The sequence below is a fragment of the Aegilops tauschii genome, chromosome 1, assembly GCF_002575655.3.
Source record: "Aegilops tauschii subsp. strangulata cultivar AL8/78 chromosome 1, Aet v6.0, whole genome shotgun sequence".
Classification (NCBI taxonomy): domain Eukaryota; kingdom Viridiplantae; phylum Streptophyta; class Magnoliopsida; order Poales; family Poaceae; genus Aegilops; species Aegilops tauschii.
The window spans coordinates 465,727,187-465,749,194 of NC_053035.3; the positions used below are offsets into that span (position 1 = coordinate 465,727,187).

Consider the following 22,008-nt stretch of genomic DNA (forward strand, 5'->3'; position numbering starts at 1 on the left):
GGTTGAGTTGGATTAGTTAGCTATCCTTGAGCTTCGACAACCCTCTCACAATGGCACCAACAACTCCAACTTGGCAACTTGGTAGTTAAGTGAGGCGACGATGGCGGTAACCAACTGTGACAAATTCTTTGAGCTCTTACCCAGGCTCTCACCAACGGCGATGAATCCTCTGACCTCCCGCCCAGGCCCTCACCAACTATGACTAGGGCGTCTGTCACGCCCCTCCACCACTGCCTCGATGCTAACTACAAGGACATGGAACTTCACGGTGGCAATAACCAATTACGATGGTGATTGTAGGCCCCCGCCCCACCTTGCCACCTGTCCATGACTGCGATGACAACTGGGCCCTCTGAGACGCCCCCTCCATGTTCCTTCGATGTAGCGGACACAACTTGGCGTGTTTCAAGCGGCCACTATGATAGTCATGGCTTGATGTGTCTTCATCGTCATTACAAATGACCATGCCTTGGATGTCCACTCGATGCTACGATGACCACTACTCGGAGCTGACTGCCACGTTCATAGCTAGGAGCTGGAGGCTGGGAGTTTTTTTTGTTTGAGAAAAGACACCCAATGGGAATCGGGTGGCTGAAAGTTGTAGAGCTAAGACAAGAATGAAACAACTGAACCTATTATTTTGGACGGGTTCTGAGCAAAGCATAAGAATAGGGAAATTATGTGTATGTGAATCAACCTCGTTCCAATGCATTGTCGTCGCAGTCACCTCTGAGGCATGGCCAACGACACTTCAATTCGGTGCCAAATTTTAGTCTTCATCGCCATTGCCTAAAGAGGGAGGAGAGGGGCATGTCACGTCGTGTCCCATCCGCAAGTCTCAAACAGTCAGCATTAGAGTTGGCAGTCGATGTTGCCCTCCTTCGTCTCCAAGTTTTCGTCGATAACTCCGTTGTGCGCTGACTCTTGGGGCAGAGAGAGAGAGAGAGAGATAAGTGATTCAAATCACAAGGGCGATAGGGAAGTGGTTTGGCTCAACATATGCAAGGGAACTGGTGTGTCACACTGTCTACATGGCACATTTACATGGGCCTTGGAGGCCAGTTTTGCTATTAACAAAGCTTATTTGTGAACCACTTCCTCAAAAACAAGGGTTTCTTACTACAAACCACAAAATCTGTGGCAGAGTGAAATTACGACTTCTGAATTTGAGCTCTTGTGTTATTAGCAACGTTATTCTTTTAATAATTTAAGAATATACATATTTTCATTTAAAATTTCAAAGCCAATCATTTCATGGTTTTCTAGGCTTTTGGACCAGGCTTCAGGCGGAAAACTAAAACCTAAGGCCTATTTGGACGTTGGTATTGGGCCATGAGTATACCACTAGTCATTTTTTTATTGAAAAGGGTGAACCCTAGCCTTTGCATTATCGTGATGCACATAATCAAAACTACTGCTAGACATATAACATCCCTTCTTATGGATGGTGTGCCGCGAAGCGCTCGTGTTAGTGACAAACCTTAACAGCTGACGAAGCAGATCATCGAGTGATTGCCTCTGGGTAATTAATACTTTACACATCAGCCTCCTGTTGCAAGCTCAAGATGCAAAGATGAAGAGCCATGGCAACAAGCACAAGGGAATCAGAATCGGGAGGGCTGAGCAAGATGCGAGGGAGCACAAGGCCAGTATCTACATCACCCCCCAATACGCCGGCATGCTCCTCTCCTCATGATATGATTCTTCTCTCTTGCATACGCTTGATATATTCTTCGGGGCATGCGCACATACCATTGCATTACAAAATAGTAAAACCGATCCACCTAGTGGCCTTCCAAAGTGATTTGATCTCGCAAGCCGGCTAATCTATCCGCCCAACGCTCCGGATCTCCCTTTCACGGCGCCACCCAACATGAACCAGTCTGGGCACAAAAATGGGCCACTACCTCACAAATTGATTATTTTGTCTTCTCGTTAACCGGTCCGGCGCTTGATGCTCGGTCCGCAAACCCGACCCATCAAGTTTCATCTCTCTTGCTTTGGGTGTTCCTGTTCGGTTACTTTTAAGACTGCTCCTAACTAGCGCCTTCTAGCGCCATCTGCGCTGAGTAAGGATTCAGCGCTCACGTGCCCCTGTCCATGGGCCGGCCCAACAACAAGGTGAGCAGCTTGTTCACAACGCGCCGGTTCTTGGTCGGTCGGTTCGCAGTTAATCGATCGACTGTTGACTTTTTGATAAAAATGCAAAATTTTGAAAATAATAATAATCAGGAATAAAAAATGTTCAAGAATTTGAAAAAATTTCTGAATTAAAAATAAATCATAGGTTCAAAAAAAGTCTGTAGATTTGATAAAAGTTCGCAAACTCCAAAAAGTTCAAGAGTTTAAAGAAATGTTCACGGGATTTGAAAATTTTCAGAGATTCAAAAGATGTGATTTTAAAAAATTGTGCATTTTAAAAGGTTTATGGATTTGAAAAAAAAAGCGGAGCAGGCAAGCCCATCCAAAAAGCGAAGGCCTATCTAAAAACACTTCCTTCTAGAAACCCGAACTAATGGTCGGCACTCTGCACTCTGCAGCGAGGTTTGACGAACCGAAGAGGGGAAAACCAAGAACTCCGGCGCGATGGCGAGGACGGGGCGGTCCGTGCTGCTTCTCCTCCTGATCCCGACGGTGCTCTCCCTGCTAATGCTCTCCGAGCGCCGCCTCACCGTCGCGCTTAACCCCATCCGTAAGCCGCCCCCCCTCCCGTCCTCGGTCTAATTCAATCGAGATCTGAGGCATTTTCTTGGCACTGCGGTTCTCACGGTATTTACGTCGGATTTCTTGCAGAAAGGAAGGATTTGCCTGCCGAGATTGCGATTCAGGTTAATGTTTTTATAGGATTTTGGGTTTTGGTACAGGGGCCGGAGATGCTCATGGACTTTAGTGGTTTCTTTATGTTTTGGCAGGGCCATAGCGTCAAGGATAGCAAGCTAAATGCGCTTCCTCTGGTAAAATTTTCTGTTAGTATGTTTCTTGTGTCTTGGCCAACGAGTAATTATGGATTTCGACGCAGGAAACTCTGAGTTCTCTGAAGGAACCTGTCGGTGACGTATTAGTGGAGGAACCGCTCCATGTAGCCAACGATTTGATTGAATCCGCGGACCAAGGTGTGCTTTACTTTTTTTACTTGGTTTTGGGAAAATTTACACTGCACTCTAAAGATATAAGTCTTGCGAGCTCGTGTCCTTAGATGGTTTGCACATGAACTGTTTGTAGAATTGCTACCGGGGAAGAGGGCTAACAGGGTGCTTTCTGAGACCACTTCCGGTGATGGTGCCGTATTGAAGGGTGGCGACCTGATTGACCAAGTGACAAGGCGGACGGCACAAGATGGTGGTTTGGTGACGGGCTCAATGGATCAGCAGGAGAAGCACACAGGATCCCAGCAGCAGTCTTCTTCTGAGGTTGATACATGTTACTTCTCAGGCTTTAGGTGCATACTGGCAAATTTAGTTGAGTTGTCACCTGTGGATTTTTAATCTCTTGTAGCGCCCCGGGACCGGCACTATGCAGATCTAGCACATCCACTAGCATCCGCACAATATCGATCCTAAGACGCTACCTTCACACAGCGTAGACGTGCCAACGTGCACGCCATGTCGGTGGAAAGCAAGTATCACCGCACAATTGCAATACAGATCCACAAGAACATACATACACAGCAACTTCAAAGAGTCAAATTTAACGAATGGATACAATTCAAGCGTCATTCTAGAACACGTTGGGCCACCGTTCGTCTTCCGTGGCCAACTGCCTGAGAGTGATGCCGGATCCATTGAGCCTGTCGAGGGCTTGAGCTTGCGCGGCTTCGGTCTTCAGAGAGAGTTGCTCCTAGCACCGCACTTTCCGGGGTGTCATCCAGGTGGCGTCCTGGGTCACATGGGTTGGGCCCCAGACGATCTGGCGATTTGGCTCGGGGGGTCCAAGCGGCTTTTTCCGTGGGCAACAGTCCCTGCACCGGACGGTCTGACACAGGGGCCCGGTGTGTATTCGGGGTCACTTGTTTTGATGATACCACCAAGCATCCCTGCAGTTTTTATAAGGATTACCACATTGTAGGCAAGGCACCAATAAACTCATGGTTCACAGACACTTGGAACACTTTGCTGCACTGGCGACTAGCGCATTAGTTTGGTCAGTCTGTTCTACTTTTCGTACATTACTTAACTTAGAAATGTTCATCCATATGCTGGAATCATCCTGGCTGCACTCTCTGCGGAATTTGGGCATTTCCATTTTGTTATGAAGAAAATTCACATAATTGTTTTTTGTTACATCTCAATGCGATAGGTTGCAGTCATGATTTCTTGCCACATAATTTCATCTAAATTGTGTGGGCTTGTATTTGCAGGGAAGATCATTGGAGGCTATAACACAGATACCTCAGGGATATCAAGGTGCAGGGAAGAACCCTCAAAAAGAAAACACAGATGGTAGGAGTAAAAATATGGCTTCGTCGGATACTAGAGTCCGGGATATCAAGGATCATTTAATCAAGGCAAAGGTCTACCTTGGTCTTGGAGCCATTCGAGCAAATCCTCAATACCTCAGGGACTTGCGACATCGGATACGGGAAGTTCAAAAGGTGCTTGGTGAAGCATCCAAGGACTCTGATCTACCCAAAAAGTATGGCTCCCAAATGTTTATGATTTTTTAAGTATTACATATTGTGGGCATTTTGCAGCCCCACGCAGTTATTCAGTAATCTTTAATTTATGTTGACTTATTCAGTGCCAATGAGAAGGTGAAGGCACTTGAGCAGACATTGGTCAAGGGTGAACAGACACAGGATGATTGCTCTGTTGTTGTCAAAAAGCTCCGGGCTATGCTTCATTCGGCAGAGGAGCAGCTGTATGCACAAAAAAAGCAAACTGTTTTTCTAACACAACTTGCAGCCAAAACCCTTCCCAAAGGTCTTCACTGCCTCCCCTTGACGCTAGCTAATGAATACTTTTCATTGGATCCTAGTCAGCAACAATTCCCAAACCAGGAGAAACTTGATGATCCCAAACTGTATCACTATGCCTTGTTCTCAGATAATATATTGGCAACAGCAGTTGTTGTTAATTCGACAGTGTTAAATGCCAAGGTATGTATTCTTGATACTTCCTACTTGAGTTATGCTGATAGATAACATGCAACGTACCGAGTGGAATTTTTTGTCTGCAGCATCCTTCTCGTCATGTTTTCCACATAGTAACTGACAGACTAAATTATGCTCCAATGAGAATGTGGTTCCTCTCTAATCCTCCTGGAAAAGCAACAATTGAAGTACACAATATTGACGAATTCACATGGCTAAATGACAGCTCGAGCCTGTTGCTGAAACAACTGGGATCTCAATCTATGATCGATTATTACTTTACGGCACAAAGTGCAAATTCAGATTCATATTTGAAGTACAGAAACCCAAAGTATCTTTCAATGCTTAATCATCTGCGATTCTACTTGCCTGAGATTTATCCAAAGCTCGACAAGATGGTTTTTCTTGATGGCGATGTAGTAGTAAGAAAGGACATAACTGGCCTCTGGTCAATCGATATGAAGGGGAAGGTTAATGGTGCTGTAGAGACTTGTGGAGAGAGCTTCCATAGCTTCGATCGTTACTTGAATTTCTCAAGTCCTGTTGTTGCAAAGAATTTTGATCCCAATGCATGTGTCTGGGCTTTTGGAATGAATATGTTTGATCTGGCTGAATGGAGGCGGCAGAACATAACTGAAATCTACCACTTTTGGCAGAAGCTTGTAAGTTTCACATACTTGTGATTACTTTCATACATGATAAATTACACGAGATGTCTAGAACTAGCTTAGGGACAATATGGCTTCTATGCCTAAATAGGCTGATAAAGTTTTGAACTAAAGATCATGTGCAATGCTGAGTTTATTCATATCCCTCTATAAGGTTCTCCATGTTATATCGCAGATTGTCCATGTAATTAACACATCTAATATTTAGCTTACATGGGTAGCAAGATTTAGAGAAATCTCTCAACACTTGTATTGTACAAAGTTTCAAAATTTGTGGGGACATGTCTACTGTGCAAAAGATGAGAGAATCAGAGAACTATATAATCCTTCTGAATTGTCAATGACTTGGAAGCTTTTAACTCCATCCTTTGTTTTATTTCAGAGAACCTGTCATTTGTTGTTTTCTTTTGCGTTCCATTTGATAAATATTTGTCAACTTTTGATGCAGAATGAAGATGGATCGCTAAGGAAACTTGGCACTCTCCCTCTAGGTCTGGTTACATTCTGGAACAAGACATTCCCCCTCGATCGATCATGGCATGTTCTCGGTCTAGGTTACAACCCACATGTAAGCAGTGGTGACCTGGAGCGTGCCGCGGTCATACATTACAATGGCAACATGAAGCCATGGCTTGAGATTGGCCTGCCCAAGTTCCGAAGCTACTGGTCAGAGTATCTTGACTACGATCAGCCTTTTCTGCGGGAATGCAACATCAATCCGTGAAGCAAGACCAGCACCTCCCAAGCCATTCTGACATCTCTAGCCTAGTTAGTTCAGTGTTTGATTTATTTTTCGGTATCCCATGTTGGGTATGGTTTGTGGAGAAGGTTGTAGCAGTTGAGATTACATGCCAGTAGGGGAAAATAAATTCTGTAGTGCAAATACTTTTTGGCATGCCATCGTTGTGTACGAAATGTTAGATTGCTGCCGTCGAGTATCTGTAACAGGGAAGTTAGAAATACACGAGAAAGACCCAAAGACCCTGGGTCTTAGTAGTCAGGCAGGGTTCAAGCCTCACTTCTACTCCCTCCGTCCAATAATGTAAAACCTTTTTGTCACTTGACAAAAAACGTCTTATATTATGGGACGGAGGGTTAAAATTGGTGCCTAGTTGACAGAATTGTCAAGTGTTTTTTGAAGTACTTGGCTTCTTGTTAGTTGGAAACTAACCTCACCTACAAATTTAAATGGTTCATCTCATCTTATGTCCAATTTGCAGAGATATAGAGCAATTGCCGCATCTCATATAAAATCTTGAGTTTTTTCTTATTTCAATACACTCAATCGCTAAATATCATGCATACTTGGTACTCCTCCGTTCCTAAATATAAGTCTTTTTTGCTCCGTATGTACTCCATATGAAAATCTCTAAAAAGATTTATATTTAGGAACGGAGCGAGTACAATTCTTATACTTGTCCTAAGCGTGCGTCAATTAATTTGGATTGGAGGGAGTACATTTTTCTATTTGAAAAGGAGGTTAAATCCTGCATCATGTGATGCACACACCTAGTATTATTACTACTATTCATCAAAGTACAATACAAAGACAAACTCGCTGAACCATTACAAAAGAGGTGAATAAACAGTTATGAATAAGTGGATTTCTTTTGCAGCAATGCCTTTTGCAAGGGCTGTGTGACCTCGCACCATCGTCGCATGTTTGACTGATCGTGCCGCCGCAAGACACACTGTTTCTTCTCGCACTGAGATGGTTTTTCTTGGGTTTCATGGGTTTTTTTCGGGTTTTTTGTGTGATTTTTGTTTCAATTTTTATTGGTTTTTCCTGATTTTTGTTTTTTTGGTTTATTCGACTTTTTTTGTTGTATCCTTTCTTTGCTTAGGTTATCTGGTTGCCGGTTCCCAACTACTTCCCTCTGTGAAGAAATATAAGAGCGTTTAGATCACTGTACGGAGGGAGTACATCACAAACTAGTCAAAAAACAAAGTCTCAGCTTGGATTTCTGACAGGAACATTATCATGATGTCTTTCATCATACACTATAAGATGATCGTTCCAATTTGGCAAGGCCATATATGGACATGAGCATATATTACATTTCAAGATCCGACCGGACAGTTCCTCAACGAAAAGGCCCCTGGCCTGGCCGCCCACTGATCACTGAAGAAGCAAGTGGAAATGTGGAATATTAGGCATCCCTGACATGTGGATGGAACCGACGGATTCGGTGTCAAGGTTGGCCCTTTTTGGCTTTCCAGGGGCGATCGATGCCCCCTGGAGCGTCATCGGAATCCGCTGCAAGTTGAGAGAGGTTGCCGCTGCATGTGGCTGTGGAGGCAGCGGCAGCTCCCCACTTCCTACAAGGGGTATATGCCCCCGTCCGCATCCTCTCTGTCCAATGTCTCTCCCTGTCCCGTCAGGTTTTTTATAAGCGCAGGTAGGCAGAGATTTCTGGATCATGTGGGAGTGTGGTCTCTCCCGTTTTGGCCATCTCCCTGCTATATAAGCGCTGCACACTTACTTGACCACAACCACATCACTACACAGATCCATTCATCCAGTAGAAGCAGTAGAAGCAGTGGAAGAGCAAAGCAGAGCCTTCCTGCAAATTCACCCTCCTGTTCAGGCGCCCTATCACATAGCTGAGGATGGACAAGGTGAAGAGTCATGGCAGCAAGCACAATGGATCAGGGGGAGTGGGAGGAGGGCTGAGCAGGATGCTGAGGCAACACAAGGCCAGGCTCTACATCATCCGCCGATGCGTCGTCATGCTCCTCTCCTCTTGATCTGATTCTTCTCTCTAGCTTTAGGCTTGACAAATTCTTTGGTGCGTGTGTACATACTACATAACATAGGGTAGTTCAGAGGTTCAGATAGATGTTGCTGATGGTTAGTTTGGATGGAAGTTTCTGTGTGGTATGGTGCTCCTAAGTCCTGCAATGGCAAGGATGTTCAAGTACCGATGTGTCATGTGTTGGAGTGTTGTGTGTTTGCTCTATCAACACAAGTGAATGAGATCTCAAGAAAATAGAGGTTACCCCTGGCATTTCATTTTATCCACACTTCTAAAAGTAATATTATGCGATGTTGGATTGCTTTACTTAGAAAATTGTCAACATCGTCACATGTGTATTTTTTTCAAGTACTTGCATTCTTGTTTGTTGGAAACTAACCTCATACCTACAAATTTAATTATAAGAGCTCTCGCAAAATTGTGAAGAAACCTTCTAGAAGTCGCATGATTATGTGGATGTACGGATCTCCCCAAATGACCATAAGCAAGACGACTGTAACATGTTATTTTGGCTGGGTAATGAATAGAGCATAATCATAGGGAAATTATGTGACCGCCGCTTCGCCACCAAGTTTTCATTGACACCATCGTCCCAGATTGGCTCACAGATGGAAAAAAGTGGTTTGGGTCACAAGAGAGAGAAGCGGTTTGACTCAACCCACAGGAGAGAAGTGGCATGTTGCACCGCCGGTATGTCAAATTTAGGTTGGTTTTGCTATTAACACCACTTATTTGTGAATCACTACCTCAAAAACGGGTTCCTTGTTACAAATCACAAAAGTTGTGTTATAGTGAAATTATGACCCCTGAATTTGCGGTTCTATGTTATGCCATGTTATGCTTTTTCAAATGTAATAGTTTACACATTTTCTTCTAAAATGTCAAAAAGCAATATTGTTTGCTCCTTCTAGGCTTTTGGGCCAAGCTTCATTTGAAAAACTAAGTTTCGAGCCCTATTTGGACTTAATATATATGGACTCCACCGCCGGTCATAAAAAGCTCTTTGTTGTTATGTTAAGCAAGCATAGCATATGAGAGTTAGGGTTTGAGACTTTCAATCCCCTTGCCTCCGGCTGCCATCTTTGGTGCTGCGAGGTGGGGGAATATCAGATTTCTCATATTTTTAATAGTTTTGTGTTCTTCATCCATGTCTAGTGATGGTCGTGGTAATTTTGTGAATACAATTGTTCTGGTGATACAATCGTTGTGTTGCTTTCTTTAAAGTGTCATAGAGCTACAAAGGCTAGTGTCCTCGCAGATTCGATCATTCGGGTCTGATGAGTTTGTGTTATTGTGACATGCTGGTTCTGTTGGTTTCATTCTTTGTGGAGTTGGAATCTTTTCTCAACACTATAGCATACATCTTCTCATTTGACGACCTACATTTCTAGGGAATCATCCCTGGTCCAAGTTCGTACATTGCTCGTAGCTTCCCATCTTTTTGGATGGGTGACTCATGGAGCTTTCATAAACCTTTATTGGTAATGAAGCTTGTGCAGGTGAAAGAGTGGCAGTATTGATGTTTTGGTCAAATTGCAGTCTCTTTGCTGATGCCTTGGGAGTATTTTGTCTTGCGCAAATTGGTACCATCGAGAAGATGCCTCCAAGAGATTTTTTTTACTATGATTCTTAACTGTAGAAAATATTTTATGAGGTGCACTTCCATACAACCTCCTGTCCCCCTAAAAATGTTTGAAAAGGGTTTTTTCGTCTATCCATGTAACTCAAAAATGAAATATCTTAATTTGTTTGGCAATTAATAAGTTGAGATGTCCCTTGAATCCCTGATCGTGCAATTGGAGGATAAGACGGCGAGATTCCATCTAGCTTTGATGGAAGATGGAGACATGAGAGATAGGATGGAGTGGATTCTAGCACTTACATGAGGAATGGGTGCTTTCTTCCATGAGGGGTAGGAGGAGAGCAAGGTTAACCGCCCCCCCCCCCCCCCCCCCGGGTATTTTCAACATGTACGTTTCCTATACTATCCTTTCTAATAAGTAACTCTACCAGAGTCGTCATGATGCATATGCATAGTCGCCATATCTCAACCTGCAGCATTTGGGTCCCACTCGTCTATGAGACATCTTTTTCCACCAATCTCCTTCCATCCCCACGTGATATGAGAGACCACACGAAGTTTCCTTCGTTCTATATACTTTTGTTGGGTGGGGTGTGCTCCAAAAGTTGGCCCCGGACACCAAATATTGAAGCTGGAAGGGCATACATGGAGGGCGCTTTATAATGCATGGTGATGGCGACCATATGGGGAGTCTGCCAGAGTGCGTTTTTCTCCCTAACCTCCCTATTGACAGTTATTATGCAATTCTGGACCATATGGAGACTCTGGTTGAGTTGCTCTTAGTAAAAGTTAACTTCTAATCTACACCATTGATTTGCCTAAAAAAATTATGTACCTTTTTTTGGGGGGACTGATCAGTGCCAAGATCCGACCGGACAGTTCCTCAACGAAAGGCCCCTAGCCTGGCCGCCCACTGATCAGTGAAGCAAGTGAAAATTTAGAATATTAGGCATCCCTAACCGTGGACGGAACCGACAGATTCGGTGTCAAGAGCGACCCTTTTCCATTGTCCAGAGGCGATTTACCCCCTCGAGCCTCATCGGAATCCGTTGCAACTTGAGCGTGGCTGTCGCTGCATGTGGCTGTGGAGGTGGCGGCAGCCCCCCACTTCCTACAAGGGGTATATGCATATGCCCCCGTCCCCATCTCTCTGTCCAATGTCATCCCATCAGTTTTTTATACGCGCAAGTAGGCAAAGATGTGAGGATCATGTGGGAGTGTGGCCTTTCCCATCTGGTCACTTCCCTGCTATATAAACGCATGACACTTGGCCACAACCACAGCAGACAGATCCGATATACTACTACTAGAAGAGCCTTCATCCAGCATAGCAGTGGAAGAACAGTAGAGCAGAGCAGAGCCTTCTTCCTGCACAACCACCCTCCTGTTCAGGCGCCCCATCACATAGCTCAGGATGGACAAGGTGAAGAGCCATGGCAGCAAGCACAAGGGATCAGCAGGAGGAGGGCTGAGCAGGATGCTGAGGCAACACAAGGCCAGGCTCTACATCATCCGCCGATGCGTCGTCATGCTCCTCTCCTCTTGATCCGATTCTTGTGTTCTAGCTAGGCTTGACAGATTCTTTGGTGTCGTGCGTACATACTACATAACATAGGGTAGTTTAGAAGGTCCCCATAGATGTTGCTGCAAGTTTTGGTGTGGTATGGTGCTCCTAAGTCCTGCAATGGCAAGGTTGTACATGTACTCAAGTGTCAGGTGTTGGAATGTTATTTTTTTTTGAAATTTTCACCGGGGGAGGAGGGGGCCCCTCAACCACCTGAATATATTCCATCGAATTTGCCTAGAAGCCTCGCAGCTCCATACAAAATAGGTTCAAGTGAACCAGAATACACGGGGGAAACAAGAGGAGACACAACCAAAAAAAAAAACACACGCACGCACGCACACATCCAGCCGAACCTCCAGAAGACCCGCCGAGGAAAGGGCACAGAAGAAGGCCTTTCGAAGATCCGAAGCCGGACGCACCAACACCACCGACCGCCATTTCAAATATCATCAGCACAACCAGCAAGGAGGAGGACCTCAACTTATACCTTCATCCGACCAAGCAAGGAGAAGAGCCTTGAACGTTGGCCGGCTGGTTGCCACCCAACAGCACCCCGCAGAGGAAGAGGTGCCATATGGGAACGAGGTGATCCATTGAGTAGGATAACGACCCCGCTAACCCGGCATCGGATGAAAATCAGACCCATTCCGGCGCATGGCTGAGCCACGATCTCGCAGACAGAGCACCACCTCCTCACCAACAAGGCACACACCACCGTCGACCCCAAATTGGCCGCACCACCACCACCATCGAACCCACAGCGAGCAGCCCCCACATAGACGAACCAAGCCGAACCTAGATGATGCCTTCAAGAAGGGATGCGCAACAAAATGCGCCGCCATCACCTGTTCCAGGAGAACCTGGAACATGGGTTTCCCCAGGTTTTCGGAGGAGCACTCACCATGACAGCGCCGCCTCCACAGAGGTACACGGCGCCCGCAGGCGTCGCTGTCGCCGGCTCTGGCAGGAGCAGAGCTTTCGCCCAAGTGAGAATACCACCTCCTAGAAGCATCGACAGGTCGTGGAGCACTGCCCCCTGCACATTGCCACAGAGAAGGGTCACTGCAGCCCCGCCGCCACACATGACCGGATCCGGTCCACCGCAGGCCAGATCCGGCAGGATCCAACATGCCCCGCCCGCCCCCCATCGGACCGGAGCCAAATCCGCGGCCGGCAGGCACGTCGCCCAGGCAAGGGGCGAGCACCACCACCCCGCGCCTCACAGAGCACCTCCGTCGGACCCCCAACCGAAACCAGCAGATCCCCGACGCCCCCAAAGCACCGGGCGCCAACGCAGCGGGGAGTCGTCGGTTCGAGGGAGGCCAGCGGGAGGGAACCGCAAGCGCACCCACCCCCACCGTCCCCGGCCACCGCGCTTGAAGAAGTGACGCGCGCCGGAGTCACGCCGCGCCGCCCGCGCCACACAGAGCTCCCCCGGCTCGTGGGCGCTCTGCGCAAAGAACGACGCCCCGCCGCCGCCAGATCTGAGCGGGCTTTGCCCGGCAGGAGCTTTTGGCGGCGGGGGAAGGGAAAGGGAGTAGCGGGAGGGGGGTTTCGGCCGGGGGGAGGGGTCGCCGCCCGAGCCGCCCTGGGGGGTGTTGGAATGTCACTTTGTGTGTTTGCTCTATCAACACAAGTGAATGATCTCAAGAAAAGAAGAGGTTACCCCTGGCATTCAACTTATTTACACATCCCAGTAATATTTTTGTGATGCCAACTGCTTTACTCGGCCGCGCAAAAAAAAAAAACTGCTTTACTTGGAAAATTGGCAGCATTGATATGTGTTTTTTCTAAGTACTTGCATTCTTGTTATTCCAATATTTTGGACACTAACATCATACCTACATTCATCTCATTTTATGTCCAATTTGCAGAAATAGAGAGTAATTGCCACAATCTTCAAGGATTTTGCTTATTTTGTACGGTATGCTTGATCACTCATGGCGTGATAAAAAGCGATCCACTGATTTTTCTTAGTTGATGTCGATGTCATGCATATCTTTTATAATTCTTGTACATACAAATATTCTTGGATTTTAGACCGTATCAAATAGCACAAAAGCACAACTACATGGGCCATAGTTTCATTTTATCACAACTTTTGGGATTTGCAACAAGAAACCTCATATTTGAGGTAGTGATACACAATGACCCTTATCTCCAGCTAAGACAGCTAAAGCATGCTAATAGCAAAATTGACTCTCAGGGCCCACCCATCAGTTCAAACTTGACAAACAACATAGCACAAAGGATGCTTAACCACGTTTATACAGGCTCGCCTGCTCTCCCTGAGCTTATGTTGCCTCCACAACGGCGCTGATGACTACAACTTGGAAGTGAAGCGAGGCGATGATGGCTACTCCGAGCTCCCACCCCATCCCTCACCAACTGCGATTGGGCCATCTGTGACACCCATTCACGCTCCCTCATTGTCAGCAACAAGGGCATGCAACTCTGCGGCCACGACAACCAACTACAACAGAGACTACATGCTCCCACCATCCCTCGTCACCTCTCTGTGACCGCAATGGCGACTGGGCCCTCCGGGACGCTCCCTCGATGTAGTGGACACGACTCAACATGTCTCGAGTAGCAACTATGATGACAACCATGCCTCAATGTGTCTTCGGCGGTGACTGGGACGACCACGCTTATATGTTGAAACGTTGCAGTGACTGCCACTAATTGGAGGTGACAGCAGCGACCATGGCTCGGAGGTGGCGACTCAAGTTTGTGGAGCTAATACATGAACAAAAAAATGTAACTTGGTTGGGCTTTGAATAGAGCATAAGAATAGAAAAAAAAAATATGTGTATCTGATCATCCCCGTTCCAATGCATTGCCATCGCCTTAAGGCCTGCCAAGCGACACCTGATCAGGCGTCAAGTCGTAGTCGCCTAAAGGGGAGGAGAGGGGCATGCCACGTCGAGTCCCCTCCATAACAGTCGCACACAGTCACCGTCAAAGTCGGTGGCCGCCGCGCTTTGCTACCAAGTTGTCGTCGACGGTATCGTCGTGGGTTGGTTCATAAGATAGAAAGTAGTGGTTCGGGTCACGGGAGAGACAAGTGATGTGTCGCGGTGCCTGCTTGGCAATTTTGCATGGGCCTCGATAGTCGGTTTTGCTATTAACATCGGTTATTTGTGAATCACTACCTCAAAACAAGAGTTCCTTGTTACAAACCACAAAGGATGTGGTAAAGTGAAATATGACCCCCTCAATTTGTGGTTTTGTGTTATTTGTGTTGTTATGCTTTTAAAAATATAACATTATATCCATTTTCTTTTAAAATATCAAAAATCAATTATTTTGGACTTTGGACATAAAAACGGGGACTCTACCGCTAGGCATAAATATCCCTTCTTTGTTAAATTAAGCAAGCAAGCTGTATGAGAGTTAGGGTTTGAGGAGTTGCCGCCGGGAGAGAGACTTCTGTTCCCCTTGCCTTCGGCCGCCATCTTTGCACTGTGAGGTGGGGGGCCTTAGATACTTCATATTTTAAGAGGTTTGTGTCTTCCGTCATTGCCTAGTGGTGGTTGTGGTGGCTAGAGACGGTGAGGGAAGGGGGGAGGCGGGGCTACTGTTCATCTCCCTACTATCCTGAGAAGTGGATTCTCTAGACTAAAAATAGGCAATTGAGGAAACTTTTAGGGGATAGAAAGTCAAATTTTAGAGAAAGTGATGGTTCGAGGGATCAGCTAGATAGCACTTAATCCCTCAAAACAAAAATTTCTCCCTCAAATATAACTTTTGAGGGATCTACTAGAGATGTCCTAACATGTATCCACCCTCCATTTATCTCTAGGTTTTCTACCATCATATGGTGGGAATATGGTGCAATCTTATTATCGTATATTTAAATTTCATTTTCAATAATGCTATAAATTTTCACTACTAAGGTTTCCAAAAAGAAAACTTTGTTGTGTTTATCTGCTTGCCGGTCCCGACTACTACAATGGAAGCTAGTCAGAGCATTGTCATCATGCATTATAAAACGATCCTCCAATTTAAGGACGACATGAGCATATCATATACTCCGACCGGACAGTTCCTCAACGAAAGGCGCCTAGCCTGGCCACCCACTCCCACAGTACCATCCACTCCCAAATGAGAAAGAAGCTAACGGAAATGTGGAATTAGGCATCCCTAATCGTGGGTGCAACCCATGGATTAGGTGTCAAGAGCGGCCCTTTTTGGCTGTCCACAAGGCGATTTGCCCCCTGGAGCGTCATCGGAATCCGCTGCAACTTGGGCGTGGCTACCGCTGCAGCATGTGCCCGTGGAGGTAGAGGCAGCTCCTCGCTTCCTACAAGGGGCATCCCCATCTCTCTGCCCAATGTCTCATCAGGTTTATTATAAGCGCAAGTGGAAAGATGATGTGGGAGTGTGGTCTCTCTCCCATGTTCGGCCATTTCCCTGCTATATAAGCGCTTGACACTCGCTTGACCTGGCCACAGATCACGGATCCATCCATTTCATCCAGTACTAGCAGTGCAAGAACCAAGAAGAGAGAGCCTTCCTGCTCACCTAGCTCAATCAGCCTCCTCCTGTTGTTCAGGAGCAACCGAGAAAGCAAGCTCGAGATGGAGCACAAGGTGAAGAGCCATGGCAGCAAGCACAAGGGGTCAGGAGGATCAGGAGGGCTGAGCAGGATGCTGAGGGAGCACAAGGCCAGGCTCTACATCATCCGCCGATGCGTCGTCATGCTCCTCTGCTCTTGATCCAATTCTTCTTCTTTCTAGCTTATTAGGCTTGACAGATTCTTTGGTGCGTGGGTACATACTAGCACTAGTACATGACATAGGGTAGTTCAGAGGTTCAGATAGATGTTGCTGACGGTTGGTTCGGATGGAAGTTTCTGTGTGGTATGGTGCTCCTAAGTCCTGCAATGGCAAGGTTGTACATGTACTGATGTGCCAGGTGTTGGAATACTACTACTTGTGTATTTGCTCTATCAGCACAAGTGAATGATCACAAGAAAAGAAGGTTACCCTGGCATTTCGTTTTATCTACATATGCCGGTGAAGCGCGAATATGAGTCTCTGACTACCAATCTAATTGCTTAATTTGGGGGATTTTGCTCTTGCTTCATTCGATTTGATCACTTATCTGAATGGCTTCGCACACAAGGCCATGTCAAGGGTGTGCATTTTCAAATTTGCACACTTAAATATCCCGGTGAGGCCGGGGAGTCCCCCTTTTGGCCGTATGCATCGTTCTGATGCAGAGGCCGGGGAGTCCCCCTTTTCGAAAAAAAAAAATCCTGGTGAGGCCCAGAGGTGTGTATGTGTCTCTGTTAAAATTTCAAATGGCTATGTGCGCACAACCAAATAAAAGTCTACATGTAGTACCAATTGTGACTCCTGAATTACATCAGTAATCTTTACTCAGAAAATTGGCAGCATTGTCACAAGTGTTTTGGGGGAAATTTTTGTACTTGGTAAGTCAGTTTGCCTAAGATATATCCAGCTATAATAAATTCCTCATGCCGCATAAGTGTTTCCTATACCCAGGAGCACTGGACCACAAAACTGAGAAGCTTCAGGGAAGTTGCCTACCTGCAGCATTGTTGCTGCAAATGACCTGTCTCTAGGTCTTGATTTTCGGGCAAAAGAGAGATCCCGAAGATCTCATCAGGCACCAATATTTAGACAACAATCTTCAGCATTGATCACAAGGACTAGATTATTGGACGACCAAGCAGGCTGACAATTGAAAACTTACCAACCAAACATGCTGGTCTGTTCTTTGGAGTCTGCAAGTAGAGAGGTTAGGATATCATGCCCAAACAATCTTCTCAGAAATTATTTGGTTCAATGCTGCTCCTGGAAATGGCTACATGCCATCCATGCTACGATCTTGGATCGCCTTCCTTGCCAAGAATTTATTTTTGTTTCTGCAACCACTGTTCAGAAACCCCTCTTGCATTTCTTTGATGCCTGAACCTGAAAAAAAGCTTTGCAGTGTACTCTGTTCTTAAGTTCAGAAGCTACTTTAATTTAGTCCAAAATTGCCTCGGTTCCAAGCACGCTGCTCTTTTGTTTAGTCGAGAGGTCGGTGAACCGTGTGTCGAACCTGCCATTGTTGCCGTAAAACGCTTACCCTGCAACCACTTGCTGTATTCTCTTCCCCCTCTTCTATTGCAGAGTTAACGAGGAGCAGCTTCCATTCACACTAAGCATCTTTCCGTATTAGCGCAAATTATAAACTGTCAACTAATACAATATATACAAAAATCCATATTTCAAAACACGCAAACTACACCAACAAACACGTTCATTTTTATTTTTGAGAAAAAGGCCATAAAGTACGCTATGTTGCCTCGTCGCACACACTCGTCAAAGGACTGGTACCTTGTTTTTTTTAACTGAAGAACTGGTACCTTTACACAAAGTTAGTTGTTTTTCTTTAAGGGCTCCTTTGATTCAAAAGATTTTTATAGGAAATTTAGAGGATTAGAATCCTTAGGAATTATCCCTATGTTGGTTGTTTGATACATATGACTGAATCCCTACATGAATTTTTCCTAAGGATTTCTTTGTACTACTTCACATAGGATTTCTAGTATCCACTCAAACCTCTTTGAAAGAATCCTTTGTTTTTTCTATGATTGCAATGCAATCAAACAACCCAAAATCCTATAGGATTGAAATGAGCATGACATTTCAACCCTATGTTTTTCCTATTCCCGCATTTTAGAATCCTACGAATCGAAGAGGCCCTAAGTATATTCAAGTGGAGTTTACTAAGTTCGATCCATCAGGCTGACTCTCAGCCGTTGATCATGGATCAGACGTCTCCCAGACTGACATGCATCGTTGTTCAACATCCGACAACGACACTTTCTTTTTCAGTTTACTTTTCACCATTCCATTTCTCTTTCAAGTAGAATTGCTCTGAAAAAATTCTGAATTTCTAGCACAAAGTTCAGCTTAAACTAGCCAGGTCATGACAGGCGATCTTCACCGACGTGGCTATTCACGGAAGCCTTGTTATATGATTCCTTCATATGCCCCTCCCTGGTCACCTTGGGCACATGACATCTCCATGCTCTCCGATAGCCACATCAAGGCCACCACCATTGCTCCTCACCTCCCGCCTCCTTTCTCTCACATGAACATTTGATGACTCAATAACCACAATGTGTCAAAAGAAAGAAAGAAGAAAGAAGAAAGAAAAGTCGACTTTTACATGTGATGTGTAGAACAGAGGTAAAACAATTGTAGGAAAAAGATCCCATTTCAATGAAATTGCAATATATTAGGGCAGCTCAAAGATGAATTGATACCACAAAACGAGCTCATTAGGACAGCTCATGTACTGAAGAGATATTTCACAGCATTACCAGAACGCTCCACATTGCACCATCAGATAACATACTATTAAGGGAAAAAAACATGTTGTTTGACAGATTCGGTGAAGTGAAGAAAATTGTAAATACAAAAGAAAGAAACATGCATACGATCATCCTCCTCACGACTTATTTATCTGCCAACAAGAGATTAACTATCACATGCAAATGTGTTTGTCCCCAGGAGCATACCAACAGTAACCACGCAAGCGCCCCATAACCTTACTGATGCTGTCACCCTGAATCCAACCTCAAGGGTACTGTAGCCAACTCTTCCGTCTTAGGTATCATCCAGTCCTTGTACAAGGGTCTCCACCTCCTAATGAAGAAAAGCACTTTCCTCAAGACCTGGCTCCTAATGAATAAAACAACAGACAACTGTCAGGTCTCAGGTGATTTACTGCAAGAAATCGGGGTGGAATTGGGATTTTAAACTAAGAACAAGATAATTTGCTCTAAAACAGGTTAAAAATGCGGGAAAGGTAAATGAAATGTAAACCAAAGAACAGCATAAGTATTTTGTTTCCTCAGCTACCTACCCTCAACAACAAAACTAACAGTGGTATTATATGGAGTACACCTGAGCCAAGATACATGCAAGAGATAATTCACAACTTTGCCCTTTCAGCTAGTAAGCCAATACACTAGCATATACTCCCTCCGTCCCAAAATTCTTGTCTTAAATTTGTCTAGATATGGATGTATCAAGTCACGTTTTAGTATTAGATACATCAGTATCTAGACAAATCTAAGACAAGAATTTTGTGACGGAGGGAGTACTACTTACTTGACAAGACAAGAATCGCTGCCATCATTGAAGTTAACTACCCAATTACCCATATTTGCATCCTTCCAAATAACTATCTCTAAAGAGTAGAGAGTATTGAAGGCAAGGCCAGCAAGTTGATTTGTAGTACAACTCCTAGACTGAATAACCAAGTTGATGTTTTGGCAACTAAATTCCAAGTTCAGTAATAATGGACCCGATATTGTTTGCTTCTAAATTATTATTCTTAGAAATAAAAAGGGGCACTCTCATTTCTAATTTCTCCTTCCCAGAGTTGATAATCACAAGCATAATTTGATCACTGCCATATGCTCCACAAGCTAGCACATATCTAATAGGCACCAACCTCGATTTTTATGTCACTAGTGCAGAGTTTGTAACTCTGAGTACAATGGCACATATGGCAGATATCGCGGGCTGTCGTCTCTTCCAAGATCACAGATCTCTTGAACTTTGTGATGATCCATATCATAAGAGACCAATGTATTATCCCAGCCCACAGTTAAGAAGATCACGTTACAGTCTGGATGCATTGCAACCCACTGAAAGCCCAGTATAAGATCAATCTCTCCCTCTCCAAATATATATGAAGCATCGGTGCTATGCTTCAATATCCATTCTTGACCGCGGTAGTTCTCAAGAACAAAAACTACCAACAGAACCATACCATCTGTTTTAACAAAAGTGGCGAAATGCAAACAACCCTGAGACTTCTGAATGAGAGGAATAGAGCCAACAGCAGGGACAGGTATGTTCCTCCATGTTTTCCCCTCAGTGTCCACCGCAGCTACTATACCCGGATCCATGGCAACAAAATGCAGACAGCCGTTAAGAAACACATCTCCAGAGTGATGACCAACAAGGTAAACAAATGCTTCATCATCTTCCGTATCAATCCATCCATTCTCCTTATGAACCCATCCTCCTGTTTTAGAGGAATATACCTCCATTCCGGCCTGGCGAATTTCATGACCCTCGGAGAACTCGAACACATGGAAGTGATCCAACACGGCGGGGTCAAAAGCCAGACGTGCCATGCAGTCGGTGCCGGCATTGACGGAGTCAGGCAACCGGACCCACTCCTCCGTCGCCAGATTGCACACGACGTAATGGAAGTCATCCTGGCCTTCCCAGCAGCGGCAGAGGAGGAGGCCGTTGCAGCAGGACAGCAGGAAGATGCTCTGGTGTTGGGGCAGGAAATCGGAGAGGGGAGAGACCAGAGGGCGGACTGTCCCGATGACGTCGGTGAAACAGGGAGCTGGCGCGGGCTTGCTCTCGGGCATGTAGAAGAAACCTCGAGGGTCTGCGGCAGCTGCCTTTGGTTCTGCGGGTGCGAGATGACGCCCTGCCAGGTCCTGGAGACGCACATGCAGCGGCGGAGCGACTTGACGGGGAGACGGGAGAGGATCTCGACAAGGAGGTCGTCGGTCAGGCTAGCCACCGTCCGCATCTCGAGCAGCAGAGTGAGACCTGAGGCACGCAGATTTAATGGAGAAATGGTCAAGAGATGCGGGAAGAAGATGAAGGAAGGTTGCGACGGTGGATTATGCCTGCTTCTCTTTGCGTACCTGATACGAGGAGGAAGCGGCGGCGGTGACCTTCCGCCGCGGCAGATCGGCACGGCACGGCGGCGGCGACCTTCCGACGAGCCAGATAGTCAAGATAAGCCGGCAGTGCCGTGCCGCGAACGAGATGAAGTGGGAACGGCGATCTGGCGGCAGGATCTGCCGCGCCCGCGACGGAGGTAGCGAGCGGTGGCCGGTGGCGGCGCCGCCGACCTAGGATCCTCTGCCGACGAAGGGACTGGAGAAGAATGGGATTCTGGGGTTAGGCTTCAAGGACGCTAGACGGTGGGCTGATGTTGCCTTACCCACCCACTTGAAGACCATTTAGGCCCAAGCAAACAGATTCGAGAAGATGTTTATTTATTTCACCCCTAAAAAATAAAAATAGTTTATAGAAAATGTTCTTGATGAAATTAGTATGGTTTTTTATTTCACCCTAAAAAATAAAGAAACATATAGATGTTTATAGAAAATAAAAATTTCCTAATTTTGAAGGAAAACACTATTATTCACCCGACTGATTTTCTTTACTCCATCCGCCGCCTCCTGGTTGCGCCATGTGCCCCATGGGACCACGCACCAATTGCCTCTCGCAGCGACCACATGTGTGGGGCAATGATGTTGCAGAAACATAAATCAATTG

At 45.7% G+C, this 22,008-nt stretch overlaps 2 protein-coding genes across 3 annotated transcripts; one reads left to right on the top strand and one right to left on the bottom strand.

The window, feature by feature from the left end:
- The first annotated feature begins 2,499 nt into the window (after positions 1-2,499).
- LOC109734299 (probable galacturonosyltransferase 4) lies at positions 2,500-6,757 on the top strand. Of its 2 annotated transcripts, XM_020293508.4 has the most exons (9): positions 2,500-2,692; positions 2,794-2,828; positions 2,913-2,954; positions 3,020-3,113; positions 3,223-3,410; positions 4,358-4,632; positions 4,738-5,095; positions 5,176-5,751; positions 6,206-6,757. In XM_020293508.4, exons 1-9 carry the CDS (start codon positions 2,587-2,589, stop codon positions 6,479-6,481), a joined length of 1,950 nt encoding a protein of 649 aa, XP_020149097.1. In that variant the 5' UTR covers positions 2,500-2,586; the 3' UTR covers positions 6,482-6,757. The 2 variants fall into 2 exon arrangements, with proteins under 2 accessions (XP_020149097.1, XP_020149096.1); XM_020293507.3 differs by having other exon boundaries at positions 2,513-2,692; positions 2,794-2,954.
- Positions 6,758-18,982: 12,225 nt separating this feature from the next.
- Positions 18,983-21,667, bottom strand: LOC109734300 (uncharacterized). Its single transcript, XM_040390633.3, has 3 exons — positions 21,369-21,667; positions 20,147-21,270; positions 18,983-19,368 (listed from the first exon to the last, which is right to left on the bottom strand). The coding sequence occupies exon 2, from the start codon at positions 21,081-21,083 to the stop codon at positions 20,163-20,165; it is 921 nt and encodes a 306-aa protein (XP_040246567.1). The 5' UTR covers positions 21,084-21,270; positions 21,369-21,667; the 3' UTR covers positions 18,983-19,368; positions 20,147-20,162.
- Positions 21,668-22,008: the final 341 nt, after the last annotated feature.

What these genes read in the sequence shown, in the direction of transcription:
- LOC109734299 (XM_020293507.3), top strand. Translation starts at nt 2,587, where the DNA reads ATGGCGAGGACGGGGCGGTCCGTGCTGCTTCTCCTCCTGATCCCGACG. An exon ending in AGCAGCAGTCTTCTTCTGAG is followed by an intron (nt 3,411 to 4,357) that starts GTTGATACATGT and finishes TTGTATTTGCAG; the next exon opens with GGAAGATCATTGGAGGCTAT. An exon ending in CGACAGTGTTAAATGCCAAG is followed by an intron (nt 5,096 to 5,175) that starts GTATGTATTCTT and finishes TTTTGTCTGCAG; the next exon opens with CATCCTTCTCGTCATGTTTT.
- LOC109734300 (XM_040390633.3), bottom strand. Translation starts at nt 21,083, where the DNA reads ATGCCCGAGAGCAAGCCCGCGCCAGCTCCCTGTTTCACCGACGTCATC.